We start from the raw sequence: 26,074 nt of genomic DNA on the forward strand, positions 1-26,074 counted from the left end.
GCCAGTGGGAGGGACGGCCTGGCCAGTGGGGGTTGTGGCCAGAGATTGCCGGAAAGGGGCACAGCCTCAGGGAGCCGGCTCTGGGCCTGGGTTCAGTTCCGCCTTCTTCTCTTGGCGCCAGGGGAAACAGAGCCGGGGCAGCAGGAGGCCCAGAAGTACACAATGTTTTATTGAAAAAGTCAGGCCTCAGCTCAGCTGTCTCCATTCGGCTCAGCTTGGTGGGGGGCCCTGCCCATAGTAGACTGAGCCAGATCTTCCTGCAGGCAGCTGGGCTGGACTCCCTCCCTGGCTACCCTTCCCTTCGTCTCTGATGGTGACATCCAAATAATAAATATGCAATAAATAGCGCTCCTGGGCTGGGCTGGGCTGGGCCGGCTGCCTTCAAACCCCACTTGGCCCCTACCAGTCTTCTCTGGCCAGGACAGGCCTACTGGGGTGCTAGACAGTAAAGTCCCCAAACATCCCAGGGTCCCACAAGACCTGGGATCCATCTCCATTTTGAGGCCCAGGCCTGGTTTCCAAGGAGACCTAGCAAAGCTGGGTCCAGGACAGGGCCAGGCAAGCAGGGCTGGCAGGTGGGTGCTGGGAAGAGGCTGTTACCCCAGACCACAGCTTGTGATGTCCTGGCCAAGACCTCGACTCCAGGCCACAAGATGACACTGGGCTCAGGAGTAGATGGTGATGACTTCACGGCCACCACCGCGCACCAACAGCACCCGCTCAAGGCCCTCGGTCAGCACCTCGAGGAACTCCATGTCTGCAGGGCCTCAAGTCAAGGAGGCAATGACAGAATCAACGGGCAACCCGGACCATGCCCACCCAGGGGTGCCCGGGAGAGGAGCTGCTGGCCTGACCTCCCATGCTATCCACCTCCCAACTGCCTGCCTCTCCACAAAGGGATACAGTTCTCGTCGCCCTCACTGTTCCTGGGTGGGCCAGGCATGTTTAAGAGAACCAGGCGGGCGTCGTGGGAGCGCGTGACAATGACTTCATTGAGCTTCACAGCAGTGTGCATGCGCCGCACATTGGATTGGTCCCTACACATAGTGTAGCCAGTCACAGGTCACCATGAGCCATCCTGCAAGGAGGGTTCCCACCCGTGGCCCATCTAACACTACTCGTCTGCCCCACCCCACCTCCACCCCTAGATTCCAGTGCCGCTGGGGCTGTTTTTGCTGCACTCACGGCTTAATATGCACCAGCTCCCGGAAATTGTCAGGGGCATGGCTGGGGTCCCAGGTCTCAGTTATGTACTTGTCCCTGGTCCACGTCATCTGGATCTTGTCAGCCCCCACTGCAGACTCATCTTCCTCGTCCGAGTACAGGCTCTCCAGCCGCAGGGCCGAGTGCCGATCCTTGACCAGCTGGGCCTGGGGACAATTGCAGGAGATAGCCTTGGTCCCATAGGAAAAGGGGGACGGGGCCTGTCTGGCCCAATGTGACCACCTTGCCTCCGGGAAATGAGCACTAGCTTGGGTAGGGCTGCAGTGAGTCATTCTGATTCCTCCGCACCCACCCATGCGGTCTCCAAAGGCCTGACCCTGCTACCCGCCCTGGCCTGAACCACAAAGGGCACTGACTTCTCGCTCCCGCTCAGTCTTGGTCAGTCTCATCTGCCGCAGCATCTGCGACCGCTGCTCCATCATCAGCGTCCGCTCGTAGGTGTATGCAGAGATGTCACTGTTATGCTGGGGACAGGGTTGGCCGTGAGGACTCAGCTGGACGGGACATGATATCCACGGGGCCAGGACAGGGCAGGGGGCTCACCATCTCCACCACCTCCACCTCGGCCTCAAGGCGCAGATGGTACAGGAAGACAGCCAGGTCCTTCTTCATCTGGATGCTGTTGTCATCCATCTGGGCCACTGTGAAGATGCGCATCCGGCACTTCCTCCAGACCTGAGACAAGGGACCAGGTGGGCGGTTTGGTCACAGCCGCTCCTCCGAGGGCCTAGCCCCTCTCACCCGCACCCACCCCCCCGCCTACCTTATGCTGGCGCAGCAGGAAGGGCAGAAGCATGAGCATGCCGCCGTCGTGCACGATCCACCACACGTCTATGTGGCCCTCCAGGTAGCGCTCGTGGTTGCTGGGGTAGAAGGCGATGTTCTTGGGCACGAGCAGGGCCAGGTGGGCGGCCGTAGTGCAGCGCACAGTGTCTGAGGAGGAAGAGCATGGCTGATCACCAGCCTGTGGCCCTCCGGACACTGCCACCTCACTTCACCCCTGCCCACCGGGCCCAGCCCAGGCCCCAGGCCTTCACACACCAATGAAGGTCTTCCAGGCACGGGGGTCCTCGCTCTGTCGCCAGCCGTAGGGCCAGCCCAGCACCACGGAGTTATGCCGCATGCCGCCCAGGCCGCAGGACTGGATGAGGTGGGCCAGCCCCTCCCGCACCTTGCTGGCCACCACCACCTGGCAGAAGCCCTTCACCTTCTCAATTTCCATCATGTTCTTGATGGTCTGTGGGGAACACACCCAGGGCCAACGGGAGGCCATCAGCTTCCTGCCTCTGGGCTCCCTCCCAAGGCCCCTTGGGAACAAAATGACTTTTGGGTGGAGGAGGGCCTGGGGGCAACAAGCTGCCTACCCAGAGGCCAAGTTTTCAAGATGGGACTGCTGGCTCCCCCTTGTGCCAGCTCTCAGGTGGCAGCAGTGCTGGCTGCCTGGCTGGCCACCCTGGCCAAGACTGGGCCCTCCCCTCCGTGCCAGCTGCAGTCCAGACCCCTGTAGTCTGGCTCAGCTCTCACTCCCCAAAGCAGGTACCTGCTCGGCAGCCTGAGCCTCGCCATAGCTCTCCAAGAAGCTCCCCTGGATGACAGAACCAACAATGGTCAGGCCCTTGCCGGCCTTGAGCTGGGAGGCGAAGGTGAGGAGCCGCGGGTACTTCACGTGCAGGTCCTCGTCCAGCTTCAGGAGCACCAGCAGCTGCGGCCTGCAGTGGCCAGGTGGGGGAGCCTGAGACCAGGGCCAGCCGTTCCAGGGAGCCCCTCCTCTTCTTCCCTTCTCATGTCGTGGTCCCTGCAGGTTTGGGTAGCATGGCCCAGGAGGGTGCCCCTGGCAGCCCCAGGATGGGGAGCCAGCACCTCTCGACCCTCTGACCCCGACAGCGACCCCTAAGAACCTCTGCACCCTGGCCAGGGTCTGGCGGGAACTCACCGCCAGTTCTTGGTGTGAGGAGGCCCCTCCTCCAGCCGCAACAGCGCGTAGCGGGCGGCGCTCAGGGACAGGCCTCGGATCCCGTCACCCCACTCCTTCTCAGCCCTGCAGATTCCACCACAGCGGGTGAGCCCCTGGTGCCACCCAGGGGGTTCTGTCTTATGTGGATGCGAGGTGGAGGGGTTCTGCCCCTCAAGACCACCCAGGGGTCCTGAGTTATAGTCCCCAGTCCTGGCACCCACGGTGGCCCAGCTCCCTGCCCACCCCAACGTCAGACCACCCTGCCTGCTCGGCTGGGCCCCCTCAGGGCTGTGCAGGCTGCTGGCAGAGGCCAGGTGGCAGTGCTCACTCACCCTTGGTACTCGATGTATTTGTAGATCATGCCGGCGATGAGCATGGCCACCAGGGCATAGTACCAGGAGGAGACAAACATAAGGGCCAGGCAGAGACTCATGCCCAGGAAGGACAGCGCCCTGGACAAGAGGGGAGGGCAGAGTCAGGGCAGGACCAGGAAGGGCCCTGGCCACAGCCTGGCCCATACCCTGGTAGCCCTGTCAGGTCCCGGGTGGGAGGTCCCAGGTGGGTGGTCAGGTCACTGGGTGCAAGACCTAGGTCTAGTCCCCCTCAGCCCCATAATCTCCTTCCCCACAGTGTTTCATCAAGAGCTCCCTACCCAGGAAGCCCAAACCTCACCCAGAATGAGGCTCCTGGCCTCCCCAGGGCCTCCCGTGTCAGAGGCGTGGCTCACCAGTGATAGTACTTGAACCGGGGCCGCCAGTTGGGGGTCCTCAGGAGTGTCTGCACCGCACAGGCCAGGTTCACGAACAGGTAGCACATCAGAAAGAACCTGTGGCACAGGGGGCGGTTGGCGAAGAGCAGCCTCCTCGGCAGCCGGGGACCTGATGTCAGGCTGGGCCTGGCCCAGAAATGGGGCGTGGCCCTGCCCTGCATGGCTCATCCAGGTCTTCTCAACCTCATTGCTGCTACTTCCGTGGCCTGAGGCGATAAAACTACTGTGGAGGAGTCCTCGGAGCCAGATCGCAGAGGATGGGCAAAGGTTCACCGTTGGAGGAGGTGGGAAGGGGAGTAACGGGGCAGAGCTGAAGAGGGTGGTGCAGGGGCGGCAGGAAGAGCTCAGTGCCTGGAGACTCTAGGCCATATTCAGGCCTCTGGCCTGGGTGACCAGCGGGATGAAGGGCTGCCATGCATGAAGAGGAGGATGGAGGATAAGCCGGACCATTTGAATGCAACCAGTCAGAGACACTTAAGAGTCACTGCAGTGGGTGTGGGAGTCCCACGCATGGGCAGGCCCAGTTGCGTGAGCCCTCCAGGAAGGCAGCCAAGGACGGGTGTGCAGGAAGGCAGGAGGACCCACACAGGACATGCCAGGGGGCAGGGGCTCCCAGCAGGAGGCCCGAGATAAAGGCTGAGATGTAGCCTCTGATTTGGGCACAAGGGGTCACCACCCAAGATGGCTGTGGCAAAACAGTTTCAGGTGTGCTCTTAGGTGAGAGGGAGGGGTGTGCGGGGGTGGACAAGAGGGCGCTGGCTCCAGCAGGCCTGGCTGTAGCTGGGATGGTGCCTGCTCAGGGGGATAGGGCCCCTGTTAAGTCTGCAGGCTGAGAGGGCAGGGAAGGGGAGGCCTTTCATAACTGCACAAGCAAGAAGGAGCATCAGCCACAGAGCAGGGTGGGCGAGGACCCCAGCCTGGACAGAGTCAACCAAACAAGCGCTGCCTCGGGGTCCGTGGGAGTCACCACGTGCTGGCCACTCCCTGCAAGACACTGGCACGCAGATTTGCCTGGCTAATTCCAGAATGTTAAAAGCAAATGACTTTGAAAATGGATGGGCTGGGCATGGTGGCTCACGCCTGTAATCCCAGCACTTTAGGAGGCCGAGGCAGGTGGATCATCTGACGTCAGGAGTTCGACACCAGCCTGGCCAAGATGGTAAAACGCCATCTCTACTAAAAATACAAAAGATTAGCTGGGCGTGATGGTGCATGTCTGTAATCACAGCTACTCAGGAGGCTGAAGCAGGAGAATTGCTTGAACCCAGGAGGCAGAGGTTGCAGTGAGCCAAGATCACGCCATTGCACTCCAGCCTGGGTGACAGAGCGAGACTCTGTCTCAAAAAAAAAAAAAAAAAACCAACAGATGGAAGGGGCAGCAGTGGCTTCATGGAGGCATGAGGGATGTGGTGGTTGCCCTGTCCAGTGGGAAGGTCTGCCGGCCACCTGCTCTGGGGGCTCTCTCAGGGAGGTATGGACCTATTGGTCACTTTATAGCTTTGGCATAGGTGCCAGGCTTGCTCCTAAATGCAGGGGTGGGCTGAGCCCTGCCAGGCCACATATCCCCATGCAGCCTGCCACATCTCCCAGCTGAGCCCCCAACACCAGACACAGCCACGGGGAGGTGCTGGGGTTCAGGGAGCCTTTCCCAGACCATCCCCCTGCCCTGCCTGGCCCCAGCTCACATGGATAGGATGGGGGCCACCATGTCGAGGGAGGCGATGAGGATGCCCAGCTCGGCGATGAGCGCCGTCAGGAGGAGTGCCCATGTGGGTTCACCATTCACCTTCCCGTGGCCAAACACCTGTGTGCACCAGGAAGGCAGCCAGGTCCTGTCACCCCCATTCCACACCTTGGGCCCCAGACCCCAGCCTGGCCTCCCTCACCCCCAGGGCCCGCCTAGGGGGCTCAGGCCGCCCCTGTGTCTATCTCTATGGGTGTCACCAGTCTCCCTGATTCCACCTCGCCAGGCCCTCTCCTTTGGATGAGCCCTAAACAGGCCATGAAGATTCTGGGTCCTGGCAGATCCACGCCCAGGGGAGTGCCAGGCCCAGGGCACTTCTCAGTAGCTCCTCATGGATGGCTGCCTGGCCCCAGGGGCCAATGAGGGCAGAACGTGCTGCATCTGTGTTCCCTATCTCTCTCCCCAGCCGGGCGAGGGCCTGGGAGCAGCCAGGCCATGGGGGAGTGCAGAGGGGCTCACCCGGAGGAAGGGGATGATGTTGTCCTTGGCAATGGCCTGCAATAGGCGTGGTGCGCCTGTGAGGCTCTGGAGGCCAGCACCACACGTTGAAAAGAAGGAGCCGATGACGATGACCCAGGGTGAAGGCCAGGCCAGTGTGCCCACCACCAAGTTCCTGCTGACACCATCGCCATACCTGCAGGGGCCACCAGAGTGAGGGATGTCAGGGGTCCGGAAGGATGGCACAGACCACCAAAGGCAGCCAACAGGCTGAGGACCACCCACGGGGTTGGGAGCTGGTGTGAGGGCAGGCCAAAGCCCAGCCACTGCTACAGAGGGGGGCCCAGCTCACTCACTTGTCCCGGAGAACCACACCCTCGATGCAGGCGCCAAAGAGAACCACACTGCTGAAGTCTGCGGCGGCGTCAAGGAAAACTCGGCCTCTGCCACCCCACTGTCCCTGAACAGTACCACGTGCCCCCACCCCAGCCAGACTGCCAGGACACCTACAGCTGGGAGTCTCGTGGTGTGTATGTGCATGTGTGCATGAGAAGGGGAGCTATATATGAGTGTGTGGGGTGTCTGTGCATGTGACCTGGTGACGTACACAGGCCAAGCGCTTCCCGTCCTCTGCCCCACCTGCCCCAGGCCTGGGAAAGGATACACACGAGGGAAGTTGTAATGATGGCCAGAATGGTCCCCACAGGGATGGACTTCTGGGCGTCACGGAGGTCCCCAGAGCGGTTTGAGCCAGCCATGATGCCTCCAAAAACAGATGAGACTCCCTCAGGGGCTCCCCGGGATCAGGGACAGGGCTGGGTGGGTAGGCAAGCGGGGCTCACCTGTTACGGAAGGGAAGAAGATGCCGACCAGCACGGTGAAGGATGTGGCGATGTCGGCAACCACGTACAGGGGCAGGCTCTCCTTCAGGCTCGGGGCATCTGCGGAGGGCAGCCCATGCTTCTCCACGATGTCACCCTTCTCCAGGTAGGCGCTCCACAGGTTTTCTGCAGGTGTAGCTGTGTCACCACCACAGCCGCCCCCCACTACCCCAGGCAGTTTGGGGCAGCCTAGCCAGAGGCGCAGATGCAGGGCAACTTTGGGGACTCAGGGGACAGCTTCAGCCCAATGACTGCAGCATCAGCCACAGGGCTACCCTGACCACAGAGAAGGAGCTGCCCAGCTAGAAGTCGACAGACAAAGGTGGCTGAACCACCATCACCCAGAGCCCCCCACTGCCCCCCTCCCACAGAGGCCTTTATGGATCCTGTGGGAACATCCCCAGGCAATGTCAGGGGCTGGTGGCTGGGGAAGACAGGCTGCTGCAGGCCTTGGATGCTGGCCAGACAGGCTCTACTCACTCCAAACTCGGCTGCCAGGAGCCAGGCTGGGAGGACACTGGGGGGCTGGGAAGGCGGCCAGTCCTGCCCCCGTTCCCAAGCTGGCCACACAAGGACAGCTCTGTGCTCTGTGCCCCTGCTCAGCCTGTGGGCTCAAGAGCAGGACGACGGGAGGGAGGACTCACCCTGGAGCACACCAGCAGCTGCCCCGGGGATGCCAGGGATCTCGGTCACATTGTTGAGCACGAAGTAGGGGTCACAGGAGTCGGTGGTAAGGTTGGGGCTATGGCAGAAGAAACTCCATAGCCGGGTGGCCACTGTCTCATTGTCCACTACAGCTGTCTTGGCACAGATGTCAAACTGGTCCCGGGACAGGGTTCTGTTGCCCAGCATGCATACCCTGTGAGGGACAGAAGCACCGGCACTTGCTCAGGTCGAAGCCCCTGCCTGTGCCCACCCTGCAGTCTCTGGGATCTGGGGCATCAAAGGCTGGCTACATGGGAGGGATGTCCATGCAATGCCCAGATAAATTCCTGGGTTACTTACGGAAACACGGGAGGGTCAAATATAGACTTTATGCCCCCAGCATAGATGGAGAGGATGGAGATGATCACACAGGCCAGGAAGAGCGAGGCGAATTTGTTCACATACTTGACCCCCACAAACACCACCAGGGTCATGAAGGTCAGGAAAATGGTCCCATACACACGCATATTGTTCAAAGTGGCATTCGACGTGTCATGAGCACCCAGTGGGTAAAAAATGGCAGCTGGTGGGGCAATGTAGGTCTGAAACAAGAAGATGGATAAGGAGGGTTTTATTTCTTATTTGGAAAGTGAAACTTGTCGTTTTGGTTTTCTTTTTAAGAGTACCTAAAAGAGGCCGGGCGCAGTGGCTCACGCCTGTAATCCCAGCATTTGGGAGGATGAGGTAGGGGGATCACTTGAGGTCAGGAGATCATGACTAGCCTGGCCAACATGGGGAAACGCCATCTCTACTAAAAATACAAAAATCAGCCGGGCTTGGTGGCACGTGCCTGTAATCCCAGCAACTGGAGGCTGAGGCAGGAGAATCGTTTGAATCCAGGAAGCGGAGGTTGCAGTGAGCAGAGATCACACCACTGCACTCCAGCCTGGGTGACAGAGGGGGACTCCGTCTCAAAAAAAAAAAAAAAAAAAAAAATAGGCCAATGCCGTTGCTCACGCCTGTAATCCCAGCACTTTGGGAGGCTGAGGCGGTGGATCACTTGAGGTCAGGAGTTTGAGACCAGCCTGGCCAACATGGCGAAACCTCGTCTCTAATAAAAATACAAAAATTAGTGGTGCAAAAACTGGTGGTAGTGGTACATGCCTGTAATTCCAGCTACTCGGGAGGCTGAGGCAGGAGAATCACTTCAGTCTCGGAGGTGGTGGTTGCAGTGAGTAGAGATCACGCCACGGCACTCCAGTCTGGATGACAGAGTGAGACCTTGTCTCAAAAAAATAAATGAATAGGCTGGGCGCAATGGCTCATGCCTGTAATCCCAGCACTCTGGGAGACCGATTGCCTGAACTCAAGAGTTTGAGACAACTCCAGGCAACTTGGTGAAACCTCATCTCTACTAAAATACAAAAAATTAGCTGGGTGTGGTGGTGTGAGACTGTAATCCCAGCTACTCGGGAGGCTGAGGCAGGAGAATCTCTTGAACCCAGGAGGCGGAAATTGCAGTGAGCTGTGATCATGCCACTGCACTCCAGCTTGGGTGACAGAGTGAGACTCCATCTCAAAATAAATAAATAAATAAATAAAAATAAGAGTACGTAAAAGAAGCCAGTCGCAAAAGGCCACATATTGTATGATTCTGTTTATATGAAATGCCCAGAATAGGCAAATCCCGAGGCAGAAAGCAGATTCCTGGTTGCCAGGGCTGGCGGGGAATGGAGAGTGACTGCTAATGGGGGTTCTTGGAATGATGAAAATGTTCTAGAATTGACTGTGCAACTCTGTGAATATACTATAAAACACTGAATTGTACACTTTCAATGGTATATAAATTGGTATGGGAATTGCATGGTATGTAAATTATATGTTAATAAAGCTGTTACTTAAAAACAAGCAAACAAAAAGGATCCAAACATAGATGCCAACCTGAATCGTTAAATAGCCAAAGTGGAACACTTTGAGCAAGAAAATAAATAATGATACTATTGGATTACAACCCAAAGAATAAAGTAAATATCCAGAAGTCCATACAGATATAATGACATGGCTGAATAGATAAACAGGAGAAGGGACAAATCCCACATAACGAATGTGGAAGCGATAGGAGAAATGAAAACAAACCAAAGCCCCCCAAAATCAGAAGATTCAGGTACAGGGTCCGTGCTGCAGGTAGAGGACCTGGAGGCAAGAACAGCCAGGCAGTCCTTCTAGGTAGCTCCCACCCTCTGGATCCCCAGGGGCGGGCACCTGTCACCCCGTGCCTCCCGCAGCTCCTTGCCTCTTCTCCCACTGGTACGGCAGTTCACTGGGGAATGAGAAGCTGAGGCTGACAGAGCTCCCATGGGGCTCATGGAGGGAGCACTGACCTCCAGCAGGGTTCTGTGGCTGCTTACCCTGATTGAAGGACAAGGAGAAGGTGGATCTGAAGTGCCCTGGCACAGAGCCCCGGAGGACACAGAGCTGGCCAGAGCCCACACAAGCCCAGAAGGAAGCCTGCATCACCACCAAGATCTGTCACTGAGCTAAATACAACAGTTCCTGGAACCCTTGCCATGGCTGCAATGGTGTCCAGGTGGACGAACATCCAGGGCTGAGGTGAAGGCAGCCAGGCCTCTTCCTTGCCTAGCCCAAACTGGCATGGAGGTGAAAGGAAGACCAGCCTGAGCAAAGGTCTTTGTCTCTCGAAGAGGCTTCCTACTTTATAATGCCCAGGCCTTGGCCAGACGTGTGGGGATGAACAGCCTGAGCCTTCTGTTTAGAGTCCAAAGGGACTGTTTGGACATGGCCAGAGTTGGCCAGGGCTCAGCCTGACTCACCAGCAAGATCTCGATGGCCCCCAGGATGTACATGGCTGCTGCGAATGTTGTTCCCAGGTAGAAGCACAGGCCCACAGCACCTCCAAATTCTGGCCCCAGTGAACGAGAGATCATGAAATAGGAGCCCCCAGCTACAGCAGAGAAATGAAAGTGTGCACAGGTCAAGGCTGGTTCTTCTTTAAGGGGTCTCCCTGTGACAAGCCTGCACAACCGCCCAGAGGGACAGGGACTGCTTTTCCTGTTTATGGATGAGTAGAGGGGCTGGGAGACCTACCCAGGGTTGCACGGTGGGTAAGCATCTAGGCTGACATACGATCCCATCCCCATCTGACTCGAATGTCCAGCATGGCCCGTGGAAATGACTGCTTTGCAGGAGCAGCTCTGGTCTGCAGCAGTGGCTGACTGGCCACCGTCCTCCAATGTCCTGTGCACAGCCCACAGCCTCCTCTGGCTGGGTGTGTCCCATCTCAGCCCACCTCACCCTCCTGAGGCCTGTGCCTTTGTTAGTCTGACTCCTCCAGACCAGAGCAGGGACTGTCTCATCCAGCCTTTTGGCCCTAAGGCCCAGCACAGGGCCTGCCACCAGGTGAGTGTCCACAGCTCCTGCCCTGAATCTGTGCTTCTATCAAAGTCTAACACCCTTAAAAGACTCAGAGAGTCATGACTAGGCCCCAGGGTGACAAGCACAGGGGGACAAGAGTCATCTCATATTGCTGGTTGTATCTGCTGCTGAGACAATGTCTCTGGTGAAAATCTGGGAACAGGGATCAAGAAATTCTTTCAAAGAGTCAATCTTGGCTGGGCGCGGTGGCTCATGCCTGTAATCCCAGCATTTTGGGAGGCTGGGGTGAGTGGATTGCTTGAGCTCAGGAGTTCCAGACCAGTCTGGGCAACATGGCGAGACCCCGTCTCTACTAAAAAAGGGAAATGATAAAAATATACATTTTTAAAAAAAGGCCAGGTGCAGTGGCCCACACCTGTAATCCCAGCATTTTGGGAGGCTGAGATGGGCGGGTTGCCTGAGCTCAGGAGTTCGCGACTGGGGCAACATGATGAAACCCCGTCTCTACTAAAATACAAAAAATTAGCCAGGCATGGCGGTGTGCGCCTGTAGTCCCAGCTACTCAGGAGGCTGAGGCAGGAGAATCGTTTGAACCTGGGAGGCGGAGGGTGCAGTGAGCCGACATCGTGCCACTTCACTCCAGCCTGGGCAACAGAGTGAGACTCCGTCTCAAAAAAAAAAAAATGTCGGCTGGGCACAGTGGCTCACGCCTGTAATCCCAGCACTTTGGGAGGCTGAGGCAGGCAGATGACTTGAGGTCAGGAATTCGAGACCAGCCTAGCCAACATGGTGAAACCCCATCTCTACTAAAAATACAAAAATTAGCTGAGCATAGTGGCGCATGTCTGTAATCCCAGCTACTCGGGAGGCTGAGGCAGGAGAATCGCTTGAACCTGGGAGGTGGAGATTGCAGTGAGCTGAGATCGTGCTACTGCACTCCAGCCTGGGCGACAGACTCCATCTCAAAATAAATAAATAAATAAATAAATAAATGAAAAGTCAATCTTTTTCATGCCGTAATCCACCTCCAGGACCCTCTCCTAAGGGAACTGCTGGGGCATGAACAAAGATTCATGTTCAAGGATGTTCATGACAACGATGTATACAATGGTGAAAAAGTGGAACCCACAGGCAGGAGAATAATCACATTAATTAGGTTATGGTGTACCATGGAGAATCCTGTTTTCAAAAAACCATTTTCGGCAGGGTGCAGTGGCTCACACCTGTAATCCCAGCACTTTGAGAGGCAGAGGTGGGTAGATCAGTTAAGGTCAGGAGATCGAAACCATCCTGGCCAACATGGTGAAACCTTGTCTCTACTAAAAATACAAAAATGTGGTGGTCGCCTGTAATCCCAGCTACTCAGGAGGCTGAGGCATGAGAATCACTTAGAATTGCTTAAACCTGGGAAGTGGAGGTTGCAGTGAGCTGAGATCATGCCACTGCACTCCAGCCTGGTGATAAAGCGAGACTCTGTCTCAAAAAAAACCAAAAAACCAAAATCAAAAAACCGTTTTCAACACTTGGGAAACATACACACATACGTACACACGTAAACATATACACATAAATGCATATGTATATACACACACATATACTTTTGGGAAATACATATATATATACATATATATATATATAATTTATATAGAGTGTGCGTGTGCAATACTTCATAAGACCCTAAGACTCATATATACCAAAAGGTGAATAGTAATGATTTCAGGATGGTGGGATTATGGGTGCTTTTAATTTTCCATTCTACACTTTTCTGCACTTTTTTATTATTTATTTATTTATTTTTGAGATGGAGTCTTGCTCTGTCACCCAAGCTGGAGTACAGTGGCATGATCTTGGCTCACTGCAACCTCTGCCTCCTGGGTTCAAGCTATTCTCTGCCTCAGCCTCCCAAGTAGCTGGGATTACAAGTGCCCACCACCATGCCTGGCTAATTTTTTTTTTTTTTTTTTTTTTTTTTTTGAGATGGAGTCTCGCTCTGTCACCCAGGCTGGAGTGCAGTGGTGCAATCTCGGCTCACCACAAGCTCTGCCTCCCGGGTTCACGCCATTCTCTCGCCTCAGCCTCCCGAGTAGCTGGGACTACAGGCACCCGCCACCATGCCCGGCTAATTTTTTGTATTTCTAGTAGAGATGGGGTTTCACCGTGTTGGCCAGGATGGTCTCGATCTCCTGACCTCATGATCCACCTGCCTCAGCCTCCCAAAGTGCTGGGATTACAGGCATGAGCCACCGCGCCCAGCGTTTTTTGCACTTTCAAACCCTCTGACAGTAAACATACATTGCCTTTTTTTTTTTTTTTTTTTTGGTATTGCTTTTATATTAACAAAAACCACAATGGCACTCTCCAACTCTGTCAAGCAGGAAAGCTCCTACGTGGGCACTGTCCTGGCATCAGGGATTGGGAGCACACTACAGAACTGCTTGGGGCAGGGGTGTGCTATGGGGGTTCCCAGGTAGGTTAAGGCAGATACTGGGTCCTTTTCTCTTCCACCAGGCCTTGGGTGGCGCTCACTGACCTGGAACCACACCGTTGGTGGCGATGGCACTCATGGAGATGGCCGTCAGCAGGGTCTGTGGGAAGGAGGGCCTGGGTGAGCGGCTCAGCTGGGTGGGCTCTGTGGGGGCAGCCGTGGCCCACGCCCAGCCCAACCCTCCCATGCCAGGACACTCACACAACAGCAGCAGATGAGCACAATGAGGAGGGCCTGTAGCACACCTGCCGTGCCCACCATCCAGGTCAGCCGCAGAAAGAGGATAACCCCAAAGATATTCTGCAGGCAGGGCAAGTACACCCCCATGAGGGTGCCCATGCTGGGTGCCTATGCGAACACAAAGGGAGGGGGTGAGTAGAGCATCAGAGGCATGCACCATGGAGGGTCAGCCCTAGTCACTCAGCAGGCCCCCTCCCCAGGGGGGCCCCAGGGAACACACAGAGTAGGGGTGACAGCTAGGATGTCTCTATTGACTTTCATATAGGAAGACAGTTGGGTCTGGGAAGGTGTAAAACCTGATTCTTTTTAAAAACCCACGTTGAGCTTTGGAAGCTTAACTCTCTCTCAAGGTACTGCCTCCTTCCCTTCCTCTTTTCTGTTAAACTTCTAGAAAGAGGGGTTTGTCTCAGATCTCCACCTTCTCACCCAGCAGGCCCTAAGTCACCCAAGCCAAAGTCCCAGAAGTCATCCCTGGCCCTCCCTCTCAACCCCCAATTCTAGTTCCGGTAGACACTAACTCCTACCCAGTCTGTCTCCCTGCTGCCCTGAGATCAGCCTGCCTTGTCCCAGACTTAGTCTCTTGAACCTGGGGCACCTGGGTGGTACCCTCCTGAGCCTGTCAACCTCTTCACACTCCAGCCCACTCTGCTGCTAGAGTAGGTCTCTGAAAGCAAGTCTAATCTCATCACCCACGCTGAAAACCCTCTGTGTTGTCTTGTAATCCAGTGTGCTGTCCAACTCCTTGGCTTGGGCCACCAGATGTGTCCCATCACCTCTCTTATTAGCTCCAGCCCCTGACCACATGGGTCCCTCAGATTCTATGAACCTGAGAATGTGCTGGACTCTGCCTGGGAGAGTCGGCCCTGCCTCATGGCCTGGCAAACTCCTCTTCAGTGAAACTGTTACCTCTCCCAGGAAGATGTCTGAAGGTTGCCTCAGGTGGAGTTGGTTCTCCCTCTCACATTGCTTTGGCATCTGATACTCCCTATCACAGTGGTCACTACAGGTCACGGTAACAGAATGTACTTGTATATTTTGTTACTATATTAGGGCAGGTTTGGCTTGTTTATGGTTCTATCACCAGCAGGCCCTGCAGGTACCCAAAAGGTGCTTCTGAAGCCAGTGAGTGGTGCTTTGGAAGCCCCTGGGACATCCTGCTGGGAAAATCCTACAGAGAAAGTGCTCAGGCTGTAGGGCAGGTGAGGAAGATCTAATATGCGAATCTAGGCAGGCTTTCTCAACTCAGGGCAGAGTAGGGGCCAGCCAGGAGGCCAGGGCAGAGGCTGAGAGCACAGAGGCTGGCTGACATCTTTTTGAAGCACTGAGCCCCCAACAGTGCAGCCTCCGCAGTGTGGCCCTGAGAGCTTCCACTGGAGCCCCAGCAAAGCCTCCTCACTGATCCAAAGGACTAGATTAGTGAAAATCGTTTGGGGAGAGGGGACAGGGAAGCCCCACGAGACAATGTCTGTGCTGCCCTGAAGCTAGGGAGAAGAGAACTCCATGGCCGTGATCTTGTCTAGCTGAGTCACCCTAGACAAGTTCCTTAATGCCCCTCCTGAAAGGTCCTGGCCTGGGGCAAGACCTGTGAGCGACCTAAAGGACTTCAGAAGAGCCTCAGCAAAAACAAATGGCTCCTCAACCTGTCCTGCGTGGAGCAGTGCAGGGGACGGATCCCCCTCATCTGGGCTTTGTCTGAGCCCTTCTCAGAGGATGCCACCCACAGAATAGCGACAGCAAGAGCTCCCAGTCCCACCCCCATCCCAGGCTGAGTCACTCTAAGAAAAGGGCAGTGTGGGAAAGGGCAGGGCGGGCCGGAAATGCTTTCTACATCCCCAAATAACCTCTGGCAGCCTCAGAAGGTCATCAGGCCAATGCTGGAGCTGGAGCAGCTGCTGGGGAGAGGCTGCTTTGGGTCTTGGGATGGTCTGGTCGGAGGCCCACCCTTCCTGCTTCATGCCTTCCTTTTCTGAGGCCCCTGCTTGGGCCTGCCCTGGGTGAGGACCACGGCTCAGCAGCCCCAGATCCCTAACTTCCTACTGACTCCTTAAAGACTTGACCCGGCTCCTCCTTCTTCCATGAAAAAACTACTGCAGCTAGGACACCCAGCCACCCTCTCCCATCCTTACCCTGGGGCCAGGTAAGCTGGATAGCTAAGCTAAGCATCCTCACGGGTTCCCCATTGGGCCAAGGGATGATGGGCCCTCTCCGGTCCAGGCATCCCTCCCACATTCCTGCTGAGATGTGCACTAGCCGTTCTCAGGGGCCTCTTCACTCCCCACTACCAGCTCCCTGGCTTGGCCTGAAGGGACAAGGATGAGGCTCTGACCTAAGGATGCTGTCACCCACTGTGGGCAGAGCACTCTCAGAGGTTGAGACACCCCTGCAGTGCTGGACAGACATGGCCAGACGCAGTTAGGGTTCTCCGCTATCTAGTCACACCTGGCTGCACAGGGTCAGGGTCAGGTCTGTGTGACCTCAAGGTATCAGCTGCCCTCTCTGAAGTGTGGACTGGTTTGCCTCCCTGAAGGGCAAGGTGAGAGACACGCTTCAGTGGGGTCCACCTTCTCTGCTGGCCCCACCCCAGAAATGCCCAAATCTCACGACCAGGTGTGAGGCTGCAGGCCTGGCTTATCCCAGCCAGGAGCACCTTCTGCTTGTGCCAACCTCTGAGAATACTACAGCCAGTGCCAGATGTCAGCTCCTCCTAAAACACCGCTGCTTCCCAAACCTCAGGGAGTCAGTATGTGGAGAGGGAGGGTCCCTAGCCTCCAAATGAAAAATGTAGAAAAATCCCCAGCCCTCAGCTACACTGAGCTGCAGTGACACAGAGGAGCTAGGCAAAGAGGTAACAGTCATCCCAAAGAGAAGAGGGCTGAAGGGCCAGAGAACTGGATCAGTGACCAAAAAGTGGGACAGGGAAGCCCCACAAGGCAGCATCAGGCTCCGATCACATACAAATGTCCCCCAACCCTGGCACTCAAGGAACCCAGGGGGTTGTTGGAGGGTTCTGCCAATGGAGCCTTGGGCCAACACTGCGAGCAGCAGGAGGATTTGTGACTTGCTCTGGATTGCATGACCTCCGAGAGACAACCTGGTTCCTGGCTCCAAGGGCAACACCCTTAGCCACCCTCACACAATGTCATTGATCTGGCATTTTGCATAGTTACATATCCCATAAATCTGTCTCCCATAAAATCTACGAATCCAAATCCCAGCACTACACATTGATCTTGTCTAGCTCAGTCACCTTAGACAAGTTCCTTAATGTCCCTGACACTATTTCCTTATCTGAAAAATGGGGATGATAGTAAGCACCTGCCTCTTGGTTTTGTTGTACAGATGACATGTGAGAACCCAGGCCTGGTGTGGTATCTCACACACAGTAAAGGCTGAGTACAGGCAGCTGTGTCTCCCACTGTCATTCCTGAGGGGCTCCCTGGCCCTTTGCCCTCCGGGGGGATTCTCATTAGCTCACTTCTTAAAGCCTCCTGATCCAAGGCGTTCAGTGCCCATCCTCCCTGCTCACTATGCTTGGCACCCACTTCCCCTGGTGTGCTCACCACCATGTGGGGAAACAGCCAATTCCATGGTGCTGTGTCTGTCTTCCCAGATGTGGCCCCTCTGCTGTCCCAACCAGCTCACCTTGGCTGCCCTCCGGCGGGTGCCCTCCCCACTCTCAGCCTCCTCATGCTCTCTGGCGCCCTGGGTGAGGTTGGTGTAGCTGACGAGCTTTCCCAGAAGAGACGATACCTTTGGGCGGATGTCCAGCTCTTCCTGCAAACAGAGCCACAGGGCAAGATGGCATTGGGCCAGGCGGGTGCCAGCTGTGTAGAGCCAGCTGCCTGGTCCCTGGCCCTGTTCCAAGCCCTGAGACAGGCCTGGGCCTGATCCCAGTTCCTGCCTGGGGAAGTCCAAGCCATCCAACTGGACAGGTGTGGACACTACACCCCAGCATGTGGCACTCAAATGCCCAGCCCCGCAGCTGCTTTTCTCTACCCCACCTTAGCTACAATCACTGCCAGCCCATTTATGAAAACCACCTGCCTCAGGAGAGAGAGGGCAGGGAAGAACACGACTGGCAGGAAGGCAATGGCACACTTCATCCTGCCTGCTCTGCCCAGCCACCTCCTGGCTATGGCTGCACCTCTAGGACTCACGCCTACCCTCCCCACGAAAAAGCCACTCTAGTCACCTCAGGGAACCAAAGAGGGCAAAAGAGTGATGTCTGGGACAAGTAAAGTCTCTCTTGTCTGCCCAAACCCTGATCTCCCTGGATGGTCTTCCCCTGACCCCAGTCCTGCGAGTACCCACATCAATCGCAGAGATGGGATCCTGATCCTCCAGCCCATCCTCAGGCGGGGCTGGGCCAAGGCCTTCAGCGCAGAACCTTGCTGCTTTCCCAGGTCAGGAGGACTCCCAGAGCTCAGGCCCCCCAGCCCCACTGGGATCTAGGCGATGATCCCTACTCCTGCAGCCTTCTCGAGGCTGTGCCTCCACCTGCCTCCTGCCCACATTTAGCTTTTCCCTCTGTCAGCTCCCTTCTGACCTACACACAGGGAGAAGTTGCTTTGGTGTGAGAAAGGAAGACGAGGGCCCTTGGGGGCATGTGGAGATTAAGGAGCCTCGGCCAGATGTGGTGGCTCACAGTGGTAATTCCAGCATTTTGAGAGGCCGAGCAGGAGGATCACTAGAAGTCAGGAGTTCAAGACCAGCCTGGCCAACATGGTGAAACCCCGTCTCTAAAAACACAAAAATTAGCCAGGCATGTGGCGGGCACCTGTAATCCCAGCTACTCGGGAGGCTGAGGCAGGAGAATCACTGAGCTTGGGAGGCAGAGGTTGCAATGAGCCGAGATCGCGTCACTGCACTCCAGCCTGGGGCGACAGAGTGAGACTCCATCTCAAAACGAAAAAAGAGAAAAAAAAGAGAGATTAAGGAGTCTCCATTATTTAGCCATGCAGTGGCTGAATGTGTGGGTCAGAGTTTAGGAGCTTAAACTACGTCTTAAATCTAGATCTCACTGCTCAGCTTGAGTCTGAAGAAGATAAAACTCAAGTACAGAGGCAGATATTTGGGAATCTTTCCAGAGAGGTATCCCCTAAAGCTGCAAATGGACCAGGACTCAGGGAACTAGAGAGGGACAGAGCTGGAAGGGCCAACCAAGAAAGACAAGGAAGAATCCACTGGAGAGCGAAGAACCTTGGACTTGGAGAAGAACCAGGAGTGGAGGCAAGAGGAGAAATCCTGAGTTGGGAAATCCTAAGCGGGTGTTTCCTTGCTGAGGGGTTGTAAGGAAGTCAGAGGTGAACTGCCCTGGAGGTAGCAACGGGGGTGGGATTGTGAGTGGCCTCTGGGAAGGCAGTTTCAGTTGAAAGGGCCAAGGGAACTGCAGCTCGGCTGCCATGAGAACCAGGAACACAAGAGGAGATGAGAGGAAGAGCAAGACAGAGGAGGCCCACGTGTCCAGCCTGCCTGCTTAGCTAAAGCCTCTGTGTGCCAAACCTGTGGCCCAAAATGGCTCCTCAGCTACCTCAAACAGTGCCAGGTTCCTGTCATAGTAGTCACTTCCTCTGGAAGCCTCCAAGGGGGAAAGAAAAGGGCTGCTCTCTCTGTGGTTGCCATGTCCTGTGAAGAGAGAGGGACAATCAGGGCCTGCTTCCTGAGCCCCCCAGCCCGGGCCCCTTCCCAGAAAGCCAGTCCCCAAATCATTTCTGTGGAGCACTTCGGAGCTGCAGTGTCACCAGGTTGCAACTCAGTTTTCATATCGCACCGTGCTAATGCCCTTGAAGGGCCAGAGATAGCCAGAGAGTGACCAGTGACCAAAACCTGGGACATCATTCCCTCCAGTGAAGGGAATCCAGGTGAGGGCGCAGGCGCCCTAGCACAAGCACGTATGGACACTGAAGGACGGGGCCTGCAGAGGGGCGGGGCCAGCCTTTGACCCGCCCCCAGATCACCTCCACGCCCCAGTCCCTTTCCTGGTCTTTCCGGAGTACCCAATGTGCAGGATGCCAAGGGTTCGGTGTCCTCAGGGACCGCCCAGGCAGTGCCCTCCAGATAGACGAAGCCGCACAGAGCACCTTCGGCTGCCATGGCCCAAAGGTGGCCGGCTGGCTACCCCACCATGCACTGCGCGGGGGGCGTCCCGCAGGGCAGTCCGGGGCATGCCGGGAGGTGGGGCAAACCCCAGGCCGTGGAGAGCGGAAGTGGATGCCAGGAGCCTTTGAGGGTCGCCTTAGAAAGTCGGACGGGTGGGTGTCGGACTGAGCAGGGAGAAAAATGGGAGCAGGGACTGCTGGCAGGAGCAGCACAATGGCCCCCTTGCCTGCAGATCCCGCCGCTTGCCCCAGACTAACCTCCGCCTACACCCCTAGGCTGGTGAGCCAGTGCCCCAGCTCCAAGAAATCTCGCCAAAAGGAGTGAAATGCTCTTTTTATAAGCCTGCCTCAACTCCCAAAGCTTGACTGTTTTTTCTGGCCTCCCAGCATTCACTCTTCCCTGTTTTCCAACTCTCGTCCCTTATGAGCCTCGGTGGGTGCCATTCCCAGCTTCCCACCTAGCAGGACGCCAAGCACTCGTTTTCTAGGTGCTGAGTGTTCCCTCCACCCCAGCTACCCTCGCAGCCCCGGCCCTGGCTCAAGGCCTCACAGCAAATGGAAAGCACACATCTTGGTGTTGGATGGCAGCAGTATGCAGTTCTGACATGAGAAGGACTGGCATGGTGTCCAGTGATGGAGGTGGCAGCAGAACTGTCACCACCAGCCCAGGCTAGTGGTGTGATTGGGCCATGCACTGGCCATGCCCGCCAACCTTTTCTGTTTACATAGGCCACAATTCATTTTTCTTGACTGTAGCTGAGAATGCTGATTGAGGCATCCTCCTGCATCTGATACATCTCTTGCTATCAGCATGAGGCTTCAATTGCTTTCTCTGAGCCAACAACCACTCAGCGGGTGCTGTGCTGTGGATTCTTTATCCCTCAAGGAAACTAACAAATCAAGTATGCCCATGACAGTTTCTGGGGCAAAGTCAGTTCTTCCTTCCCACAGCATGTGAAAGTGGCACACCTGCTACACCCAGCAACCTGGACTAGCTAAGTGAGCCAAGCAGCTCAGTCCCACATTCACATAGGTCAATGCCAATGGCACAGTGGACAAAGGCAGCCAGAGGTCAAGACAGTCCACCGTGTCATGTTAAAGCCAGGTGGGGTCATGTCGGACACTCTATGATATCTGCTGTACCCTCCATGCTTGTTCAGGATCAGAAAGAGTCCCAAGAAAAATCTGAAAACCCAGTAACACTCTGCCTCTTACATTAATGATATTAATGGCTCTTCAGTGAAAAGCCTTTGAAAATTACTCTTGGATTCCTGTGACAAAAAAAGTGTCTCCCTTTGATAAATCAGGTGCTTCATTTTGTCAGAAAATGCCAGCTATACAGCTTGTCTTACTTCTCTTTCTGCTTTGGCTGCCAGGAATCTCCAAGCTAAATTTACTCTTTAGATAAAGTCACCATCTGTCTCATCTCAGAGTCCTTGCTCCCTTCCTCTGCATGGTTTTCAATCTTCCTGAGAGTAACAATCACTTGGGGAGACACTTTTGTTGGCTATTTCTTCTGATTCTTTTGTGGAAGTAGGCTGGAAATCAATTATAATTTATTCTAAATTCATGTACTGCAGCCTGCCCCATCACTGTTGCCTAGTCTTTCTGGGGAGACTGTATTGCTATTCAGAAAACATACAGCTGAGCACACAGCAGCCTCCCCACAAATGCCTGTAAATGGTCCTCTAAGACGTAGCCTATCCCTTGTCCCTTCAGCCATCACTCTAGGATGGCTCGGGGCCCTTCCAAAAGTTGTCTCTAGTTCTCACAGCAACATTCCAGTAGAGAGCATTTACTACCTTTTAGGGACAAGGAGAGTGAAGCTCAAAGATGTTCAGAGGCAAGGCCACCCAGGGAGGAGGCCACATCTGGGTCCCAGGGTCCATCAGAGCCCTGTAGGGGCTGAGCTGCAGGTTCCGTTCCTACTACAGACTCCAGTCCATCTATGCAGCACAATCTTTAAAAATAGAGAAGAGTGCTGCAATTTGGCCAGGGTACGCATACCTAGGCCTCTGGGCATTCAGACTGCGGCAGACTGGCTTGGATTCCCAGCCCTTCCCCCGTGTGACCCAGGGAGACATGCTTACTCCCTGTGCGGCCTTGGTTTCCTCTTCTTTGAAGTGGAGATCATAACACTTGTTTTTCCAACTGCCCAGATGCACTAGAAAAGGGACAGTTAGTGCCAGACACCCAGTGGGCACTCCTCGGAGTTCCCCCAAAGCTCCCAAGGGCTTGTGGGAATGTAAGGGTCTAAGCAGTACCTGGATGTCTGTACTGCCCTCGGCTTCAGACCTCCCGTTCTGGCCTTAGCCATTCCAAAAATTCCAGGGCAGGTCTGGACATGCCTGCCAGGCTGAAGCTGCTCAGACATCACCTGAGATCCCCAGTAAATCTGAACATGGCCTAGGCCTAGGGACTGCCTGTGAGCTACACAACTGTGTTCCCACTAGCAACTGTGACTGCACCAGTGGCAGGTGGGGATCCAGGTGACCCTCCTGATCCCTGTGTACATGGACATCTGCCTAAGGTGCCCCCTCCGGGACCTCCCTACCCCCTGCCCACAGGCCAAGGTGGGCTGGATGAGCAAGCCCATCTAGGCCTCCCAGAGCAGAGGTGTGGGCACTGAGCTGGGGAAGGGGCAGGAGATGGATCTGAGACTCACTGTGCTTTGTGCCCTCTGACCCTTTGCAGTCCCCACCAAGGATCAAAATCACTCACCGGGGCTCAGGGTGTCCCCCATCCTGTAGACAGCCAAGGTCTGGCTGAAAAGGAGTAAGAGGAGAAAGAGGAAGGGAGGCAGTGGGAGGAGCTGGCCTAGCTTGCAGGGATCTAGCAGGACTCAGCCAATATAGCTCCAGGTCCCTCCAGTCACCCTGTAGGGCCAAGGCGTGGCCAAGGTGGGGCCAGCAGCTAGGATCAGCTCTGCCTGCCCACTGGTCCAGGCTGATCCTGGGGATGCAGCCCAGTCTACCCTCTGGGGAGAGAGGTCCTCCCAGGGGTTGGGGAAGCAGGGATGCTGGCTTTTGCTTTGACCACCTGAATCAAGCTAGGGGCAGACAAGGGCATAGAGGCTGGGGCACTCACATGGCTGTCAAGCCTGTAAAACCTCTGCAATGTCCAGCAGCCCATGCCACTGTCCTGTGTTACCTCTGCACATGGCAGTCAAGTGATACACACACATAGCCATCATTCACATCAGGCATGGATCACCTCAGTCGTGTCACCATCACAGATGGATCAGAGGTCCAGACAATGTCACCTGGCACGTGTCAACCACACACTTCCTACATATCTCCATCATGATGGGTCACAGATATCACAGGCACTTGTCATCAGTCAAATCACCATCCTCATCACTGTCAACCCTGCAGGAAACAGGGACTGTGAGAATGCTCTGACCTGAACCAGCCTTCACCCTGTGATACCCACAGCTACACACTTGTACAAGCACAATTACACATGCATATGCCACTATATACACAGACACATGTCCTCAGCCGTGTTTGCACTCCAAGGGTGGGCCTTAACAAGAACAGCCCCCTGGGGGGCCTCCTAGGGTAGGAGATAGAGAAAGGGCTGTGGAGAGAGGCAGGCACCTGGGAGGAAGGAGGAAGGAGATGGGGCTTACCTCCCGGCCCTGGCACCTAGGTTAAAGAGTTAAGGTGCTGGAATCTCAAACCCAGGGTTGACTGCCCCTGGGCAAGTTACATAACCGCCACCCCTCCCTTCACTGCTTCCTAATGGGAGTAACAGTACTTATCCCAAGGGTGATGCTGGAGGATTAAACGAGTTAACTCACTTCAAGTGCCTAGACACGTCCGGCTCCGTGTGAGTGCTTCACTGAGGCCCACTGTCCCTACAGATCTACACCGGCGCACTCACGGGCAGTTACCCATAGACCCCTCCCAGTAGGCACACTCTGGCAGGAGTGCAGGTTGGCGCAGAGGCACACGGAGGGGTTTGGGCAGTTGGGGAGAAGGTCGTCTCAAAGGCAAAGACGCTGAATCTCAAACGGGGAACCGAGGCGAGAAGAGGATGTGGGATTCACCGAAGGTGGAGGGCTGGGAAGGGCCTGAGATGGGGTCTCGGCCCTGTCCCCAAGCCGGGCGGCCCGGCCGGCTGGCCTCCCTGGGCGGCCACGTCTGCAGCCCCCGCCCGCGGCCCACAGGGGAGGAGCTGGGGTGGAAAAAGCGGCCGGGCGCGGGCGCGGGCGCCAGGGGCCGAGGAAAATCGTGTCTGCGCGCGCAGGGCGGGGAGCCAGTGGCTGCGGCGCGGACCAAAAAAAGTTGAGTCCGCACCGACGTGTGCGCGCAAGGTCCCGGGATAGGTGCGGGCGCGGGCCCGGGATGGCGGCCCCGGGTGGCAGGCCCCGCTGCCCCGCCACGGCCCCTCAGAACGCGCCCTCACCGTCCGAGTCTTCCCGCTCGGCGCGCTCCCCGTAGTCCACCCAACTGAGCCCCTCGAGGTTGTCATAGTCGCCGCGCCGCGGCCCGTCCACCGGCACCACGGTGAAGTGAGGCATCGTGCGCGCTCGGCCCCGCCGCACCCTCCGTCCCAGCCGCCCGCCGCTGTCCCCGCCGCCCCGGGCCGACACGCCCCGCCCGCTCGCATTCCTCCCCGCTGCGCTCACTTCCTCCGCCCGCCCCCCGGGCCGCCCCTCGGGGGCGGAGAGCGGGAGGGGCTCGTACCGGCTCCTCCCAGAGCGGGGGCCCCGGTGGCGGGAAGACCCCTGGGCGGGAGCACTCCTAGTGGCTCCACGGCCTGGGGGCGGGTCCGATTCCTGTGTGACCTCGGGTGAGAGGCCGCCCTCTCTGAGCCACCGATGCAATATTTGTAAAATGGGGGAAACACACTTCCACCTCGGGGTTATTTTAGGGCTCCGTGAGATGGGTCGCGGAGTGTCCTGGCTCTGCGCCCTGGGCTTACGAAGCGCTCTGTTACTTAGGGACGGGGCAGGGTAGGCCGGACCGGCCCAGGACTGCAGAAGCCACCTGCCCAGGGCCTCCCACCAACCCCGGATACCTCCTTCCCATTTCCAGCGTCTGCATCCCATTTCTCCGCGACCCTGGGAACCGGAACCCAGCGAAGGTCCCGTCCCAGCCCTGGGCCCTCTAGCCGCAGTCTCTCCTGTTGGAGGCAGCTGGGGATTCTCGGTCCCTCCCTAGGGGCTGCTGCGTCCTCGGCAGGAAGAACACCCACACCCACCCTCCCCCGCCCCGCTTGCCTCGCTTGCCTTTTTGGGACAGTGCACTGTGTGCTTTAGCCAAGTCCCTTCATTTTAACTTTCTCTATCTTGCCTCCTGGGTGTTCCTCTATCCAAGCCGTTTACTTATTTGCTTTTAACGTTTCTTTCACTTTCTTCTCCACTGCTTCAGATTACTTATCTAGCTGGCTTTACTATTTTTTTCTCTATCAGAAAACCCCAGAGCCCGTCTTACTTGTCTATCTTCCCTCTTCTCCCTCGCGAGGCTCGGGTGGCGTCCTCCGACTACGCCTACTGCCAGCCTCCAGCCCTTGGGGTGGGGGGGTACGGAATCAGAGCCGCTGAGCCCCGCAAGACGACCCCCGAGCTTACCACCCTCTGACCCCTCCCCCAGGGCCCCCGCAGCGGGCCCGCCGACCTGACTCCCCCGCCCCTCACGCCACCTTCGGCGGCCCACAGTAGAGGTCTTCCTACTGGACTCCCTGCCCTCGCCCCTGCTCACGTAGAGCCGCCTCTTCTGAAGGAAAATCCTACTAGCTCCTGGCCCATGAGGCCCTACCCAATGCGGCCGTTCCCGACCTCTGCAGGCGCATCCCTCGGCACCCACCTCGCAGCCTCAGACCTTCAAATCTCAATCTCTCACCTGAGACCTATAGTTTCTGGGCATCACCCACTGTTCACTCTGGGGGACATCTACCTAGCCTCTGTCCCTACCCTCACTTATCAAACTCCTGATCCAGGCCTGGCGCGGTGGCTCACGCCGATAATCCCAACACTTTGGAAGGCTGAGGCGGGAGGATCACCTGAGGTCAGGAGTTTGAGACCAACCTGGTCAAATGGTGAAACCCCGTCTCTACTAAAAGTACAAAAAAATTAGCTGGGCGTGGTGGCGGGTGCCTGTAATCCCAGCTAGTTGGGAGGCTGAGGCAGGAGAATCACTTGAACCCGGGAGGCAGAGGTTTCAGTGAACGGAGATGGTGCCATTGCACTCCAGCAA

General features: G+C 56.4%; 1 protein-coding gene across 16 annotated transcripts; it reads right to left on the minus strand.

The window, feature by feature from the left end:
• Positions 1-147: 147 nt before the first annotated feature.
• Positions 148-25,071, minus strand: SLC12A4 (solute carrier family 12 member 4). Of its 16 annotated transcripts, none has more exons than XM_063717355.1 (25): positions 23,674-24,196; positions 23,085-23,239; positions 19,304-19,398; positions 17,416-17,547; positions 13,735-13,881; positions 13,579-13,633; positions 10,487-10,617; positions 8,016-8,257; positions 7,655-7,869; positions 6,972-7,136; positions 6,794-6,892; positions 6,486-6,543; positions 6,151-6,325; positions 5,633-5,751; positions 3,906-4,004; positions 3,511-3,630; positions 3,158-3,262; positions 2,765-2,933; positions 2,266-2,461; positions 1,988-2,157; positions 1,768-1,899; positions 1,581-1,688; positions 1,186-1,370; positions 904-1,037; positions 148-757 (listed from the first exon to the last, which is right to left on the minus strand). In XM_063717355.1, the coding sequence occupies exons 5-25, from the start codon at positions 13,870-13,872 to the stop codon at positions 666-668; spliced, it is 2,907 nt and encodes a 968-aa protein (XP_063573425.1). In that variant the 5' UTR covers positions 13,873-13,881; positions 17,416-17,547; positions 19,304-19,398; positions 23,085-23,239; positions 23,674-24,196; the 3' UTR covers positions 148-665. The 16 variants fall into 16 exon arrangements, with proteins under 16 accessions (XP_063573425.1, XP_024089512.2, XP_063573423.1 ...); XM_024233744.3 differs by lacking the exons at positions 23,085-23,239; positions 23,674-24,196 and adding exons at positions 21,674-21,831; positions 21,962-23,066; XM_063717353.1 differs by lacking the exons at positions 23,085-23,239; positions 23,674-24,196 and adding an exon at positions 24,897-25,071.
• Between the last annotated feature and the right edge of the window lie 1,003 nt (positions 25,072-26,074).

This window comes from Pongo abelii, chromosome 18 (genome assembly GCF_028885655.2).
Source record: "Pongo abelii isolate AG06213 chromosome 18, NHGRI_mPonAbe1-v2.0_pri, whole genome shotgun sequence".
NCBI classification, from domain to species: domain Eukaryota; kingdom Metazoa; phylum Chordata; class Mammalia; order Primates; family Hominidae; genus Pongo; species Pongo abelii.

What these genes read in the sequence shown, in the direction of transcription:
- SLC12A4 (XM_002826559.5), bottom strand. Translation starts at nt 24,396, where the DNA reads ATGCCTCACTTCACCGTGGTGCCGGTGGACGGGCCGCGGCGCGGCGAC. An exon ending in CTTCTTCCCTTCCGTAACAG is followed by an intron (nt 6,893 to 6,971) that starts GTGAGCCCCGCT and finishes CTGTTTTTGGAG; the next exon opens with GCATCATGGCTGGCTCAAAC. An exon ending in CCTCACACCAAGAACTGGCG is followed by an intron (nt 2,934 to 3,157) that starts GTGAGTTCCCGC and finishes TGGCCACTGCAG; the next exon opens with GCCGCAGCTGCTGGTGCTCC.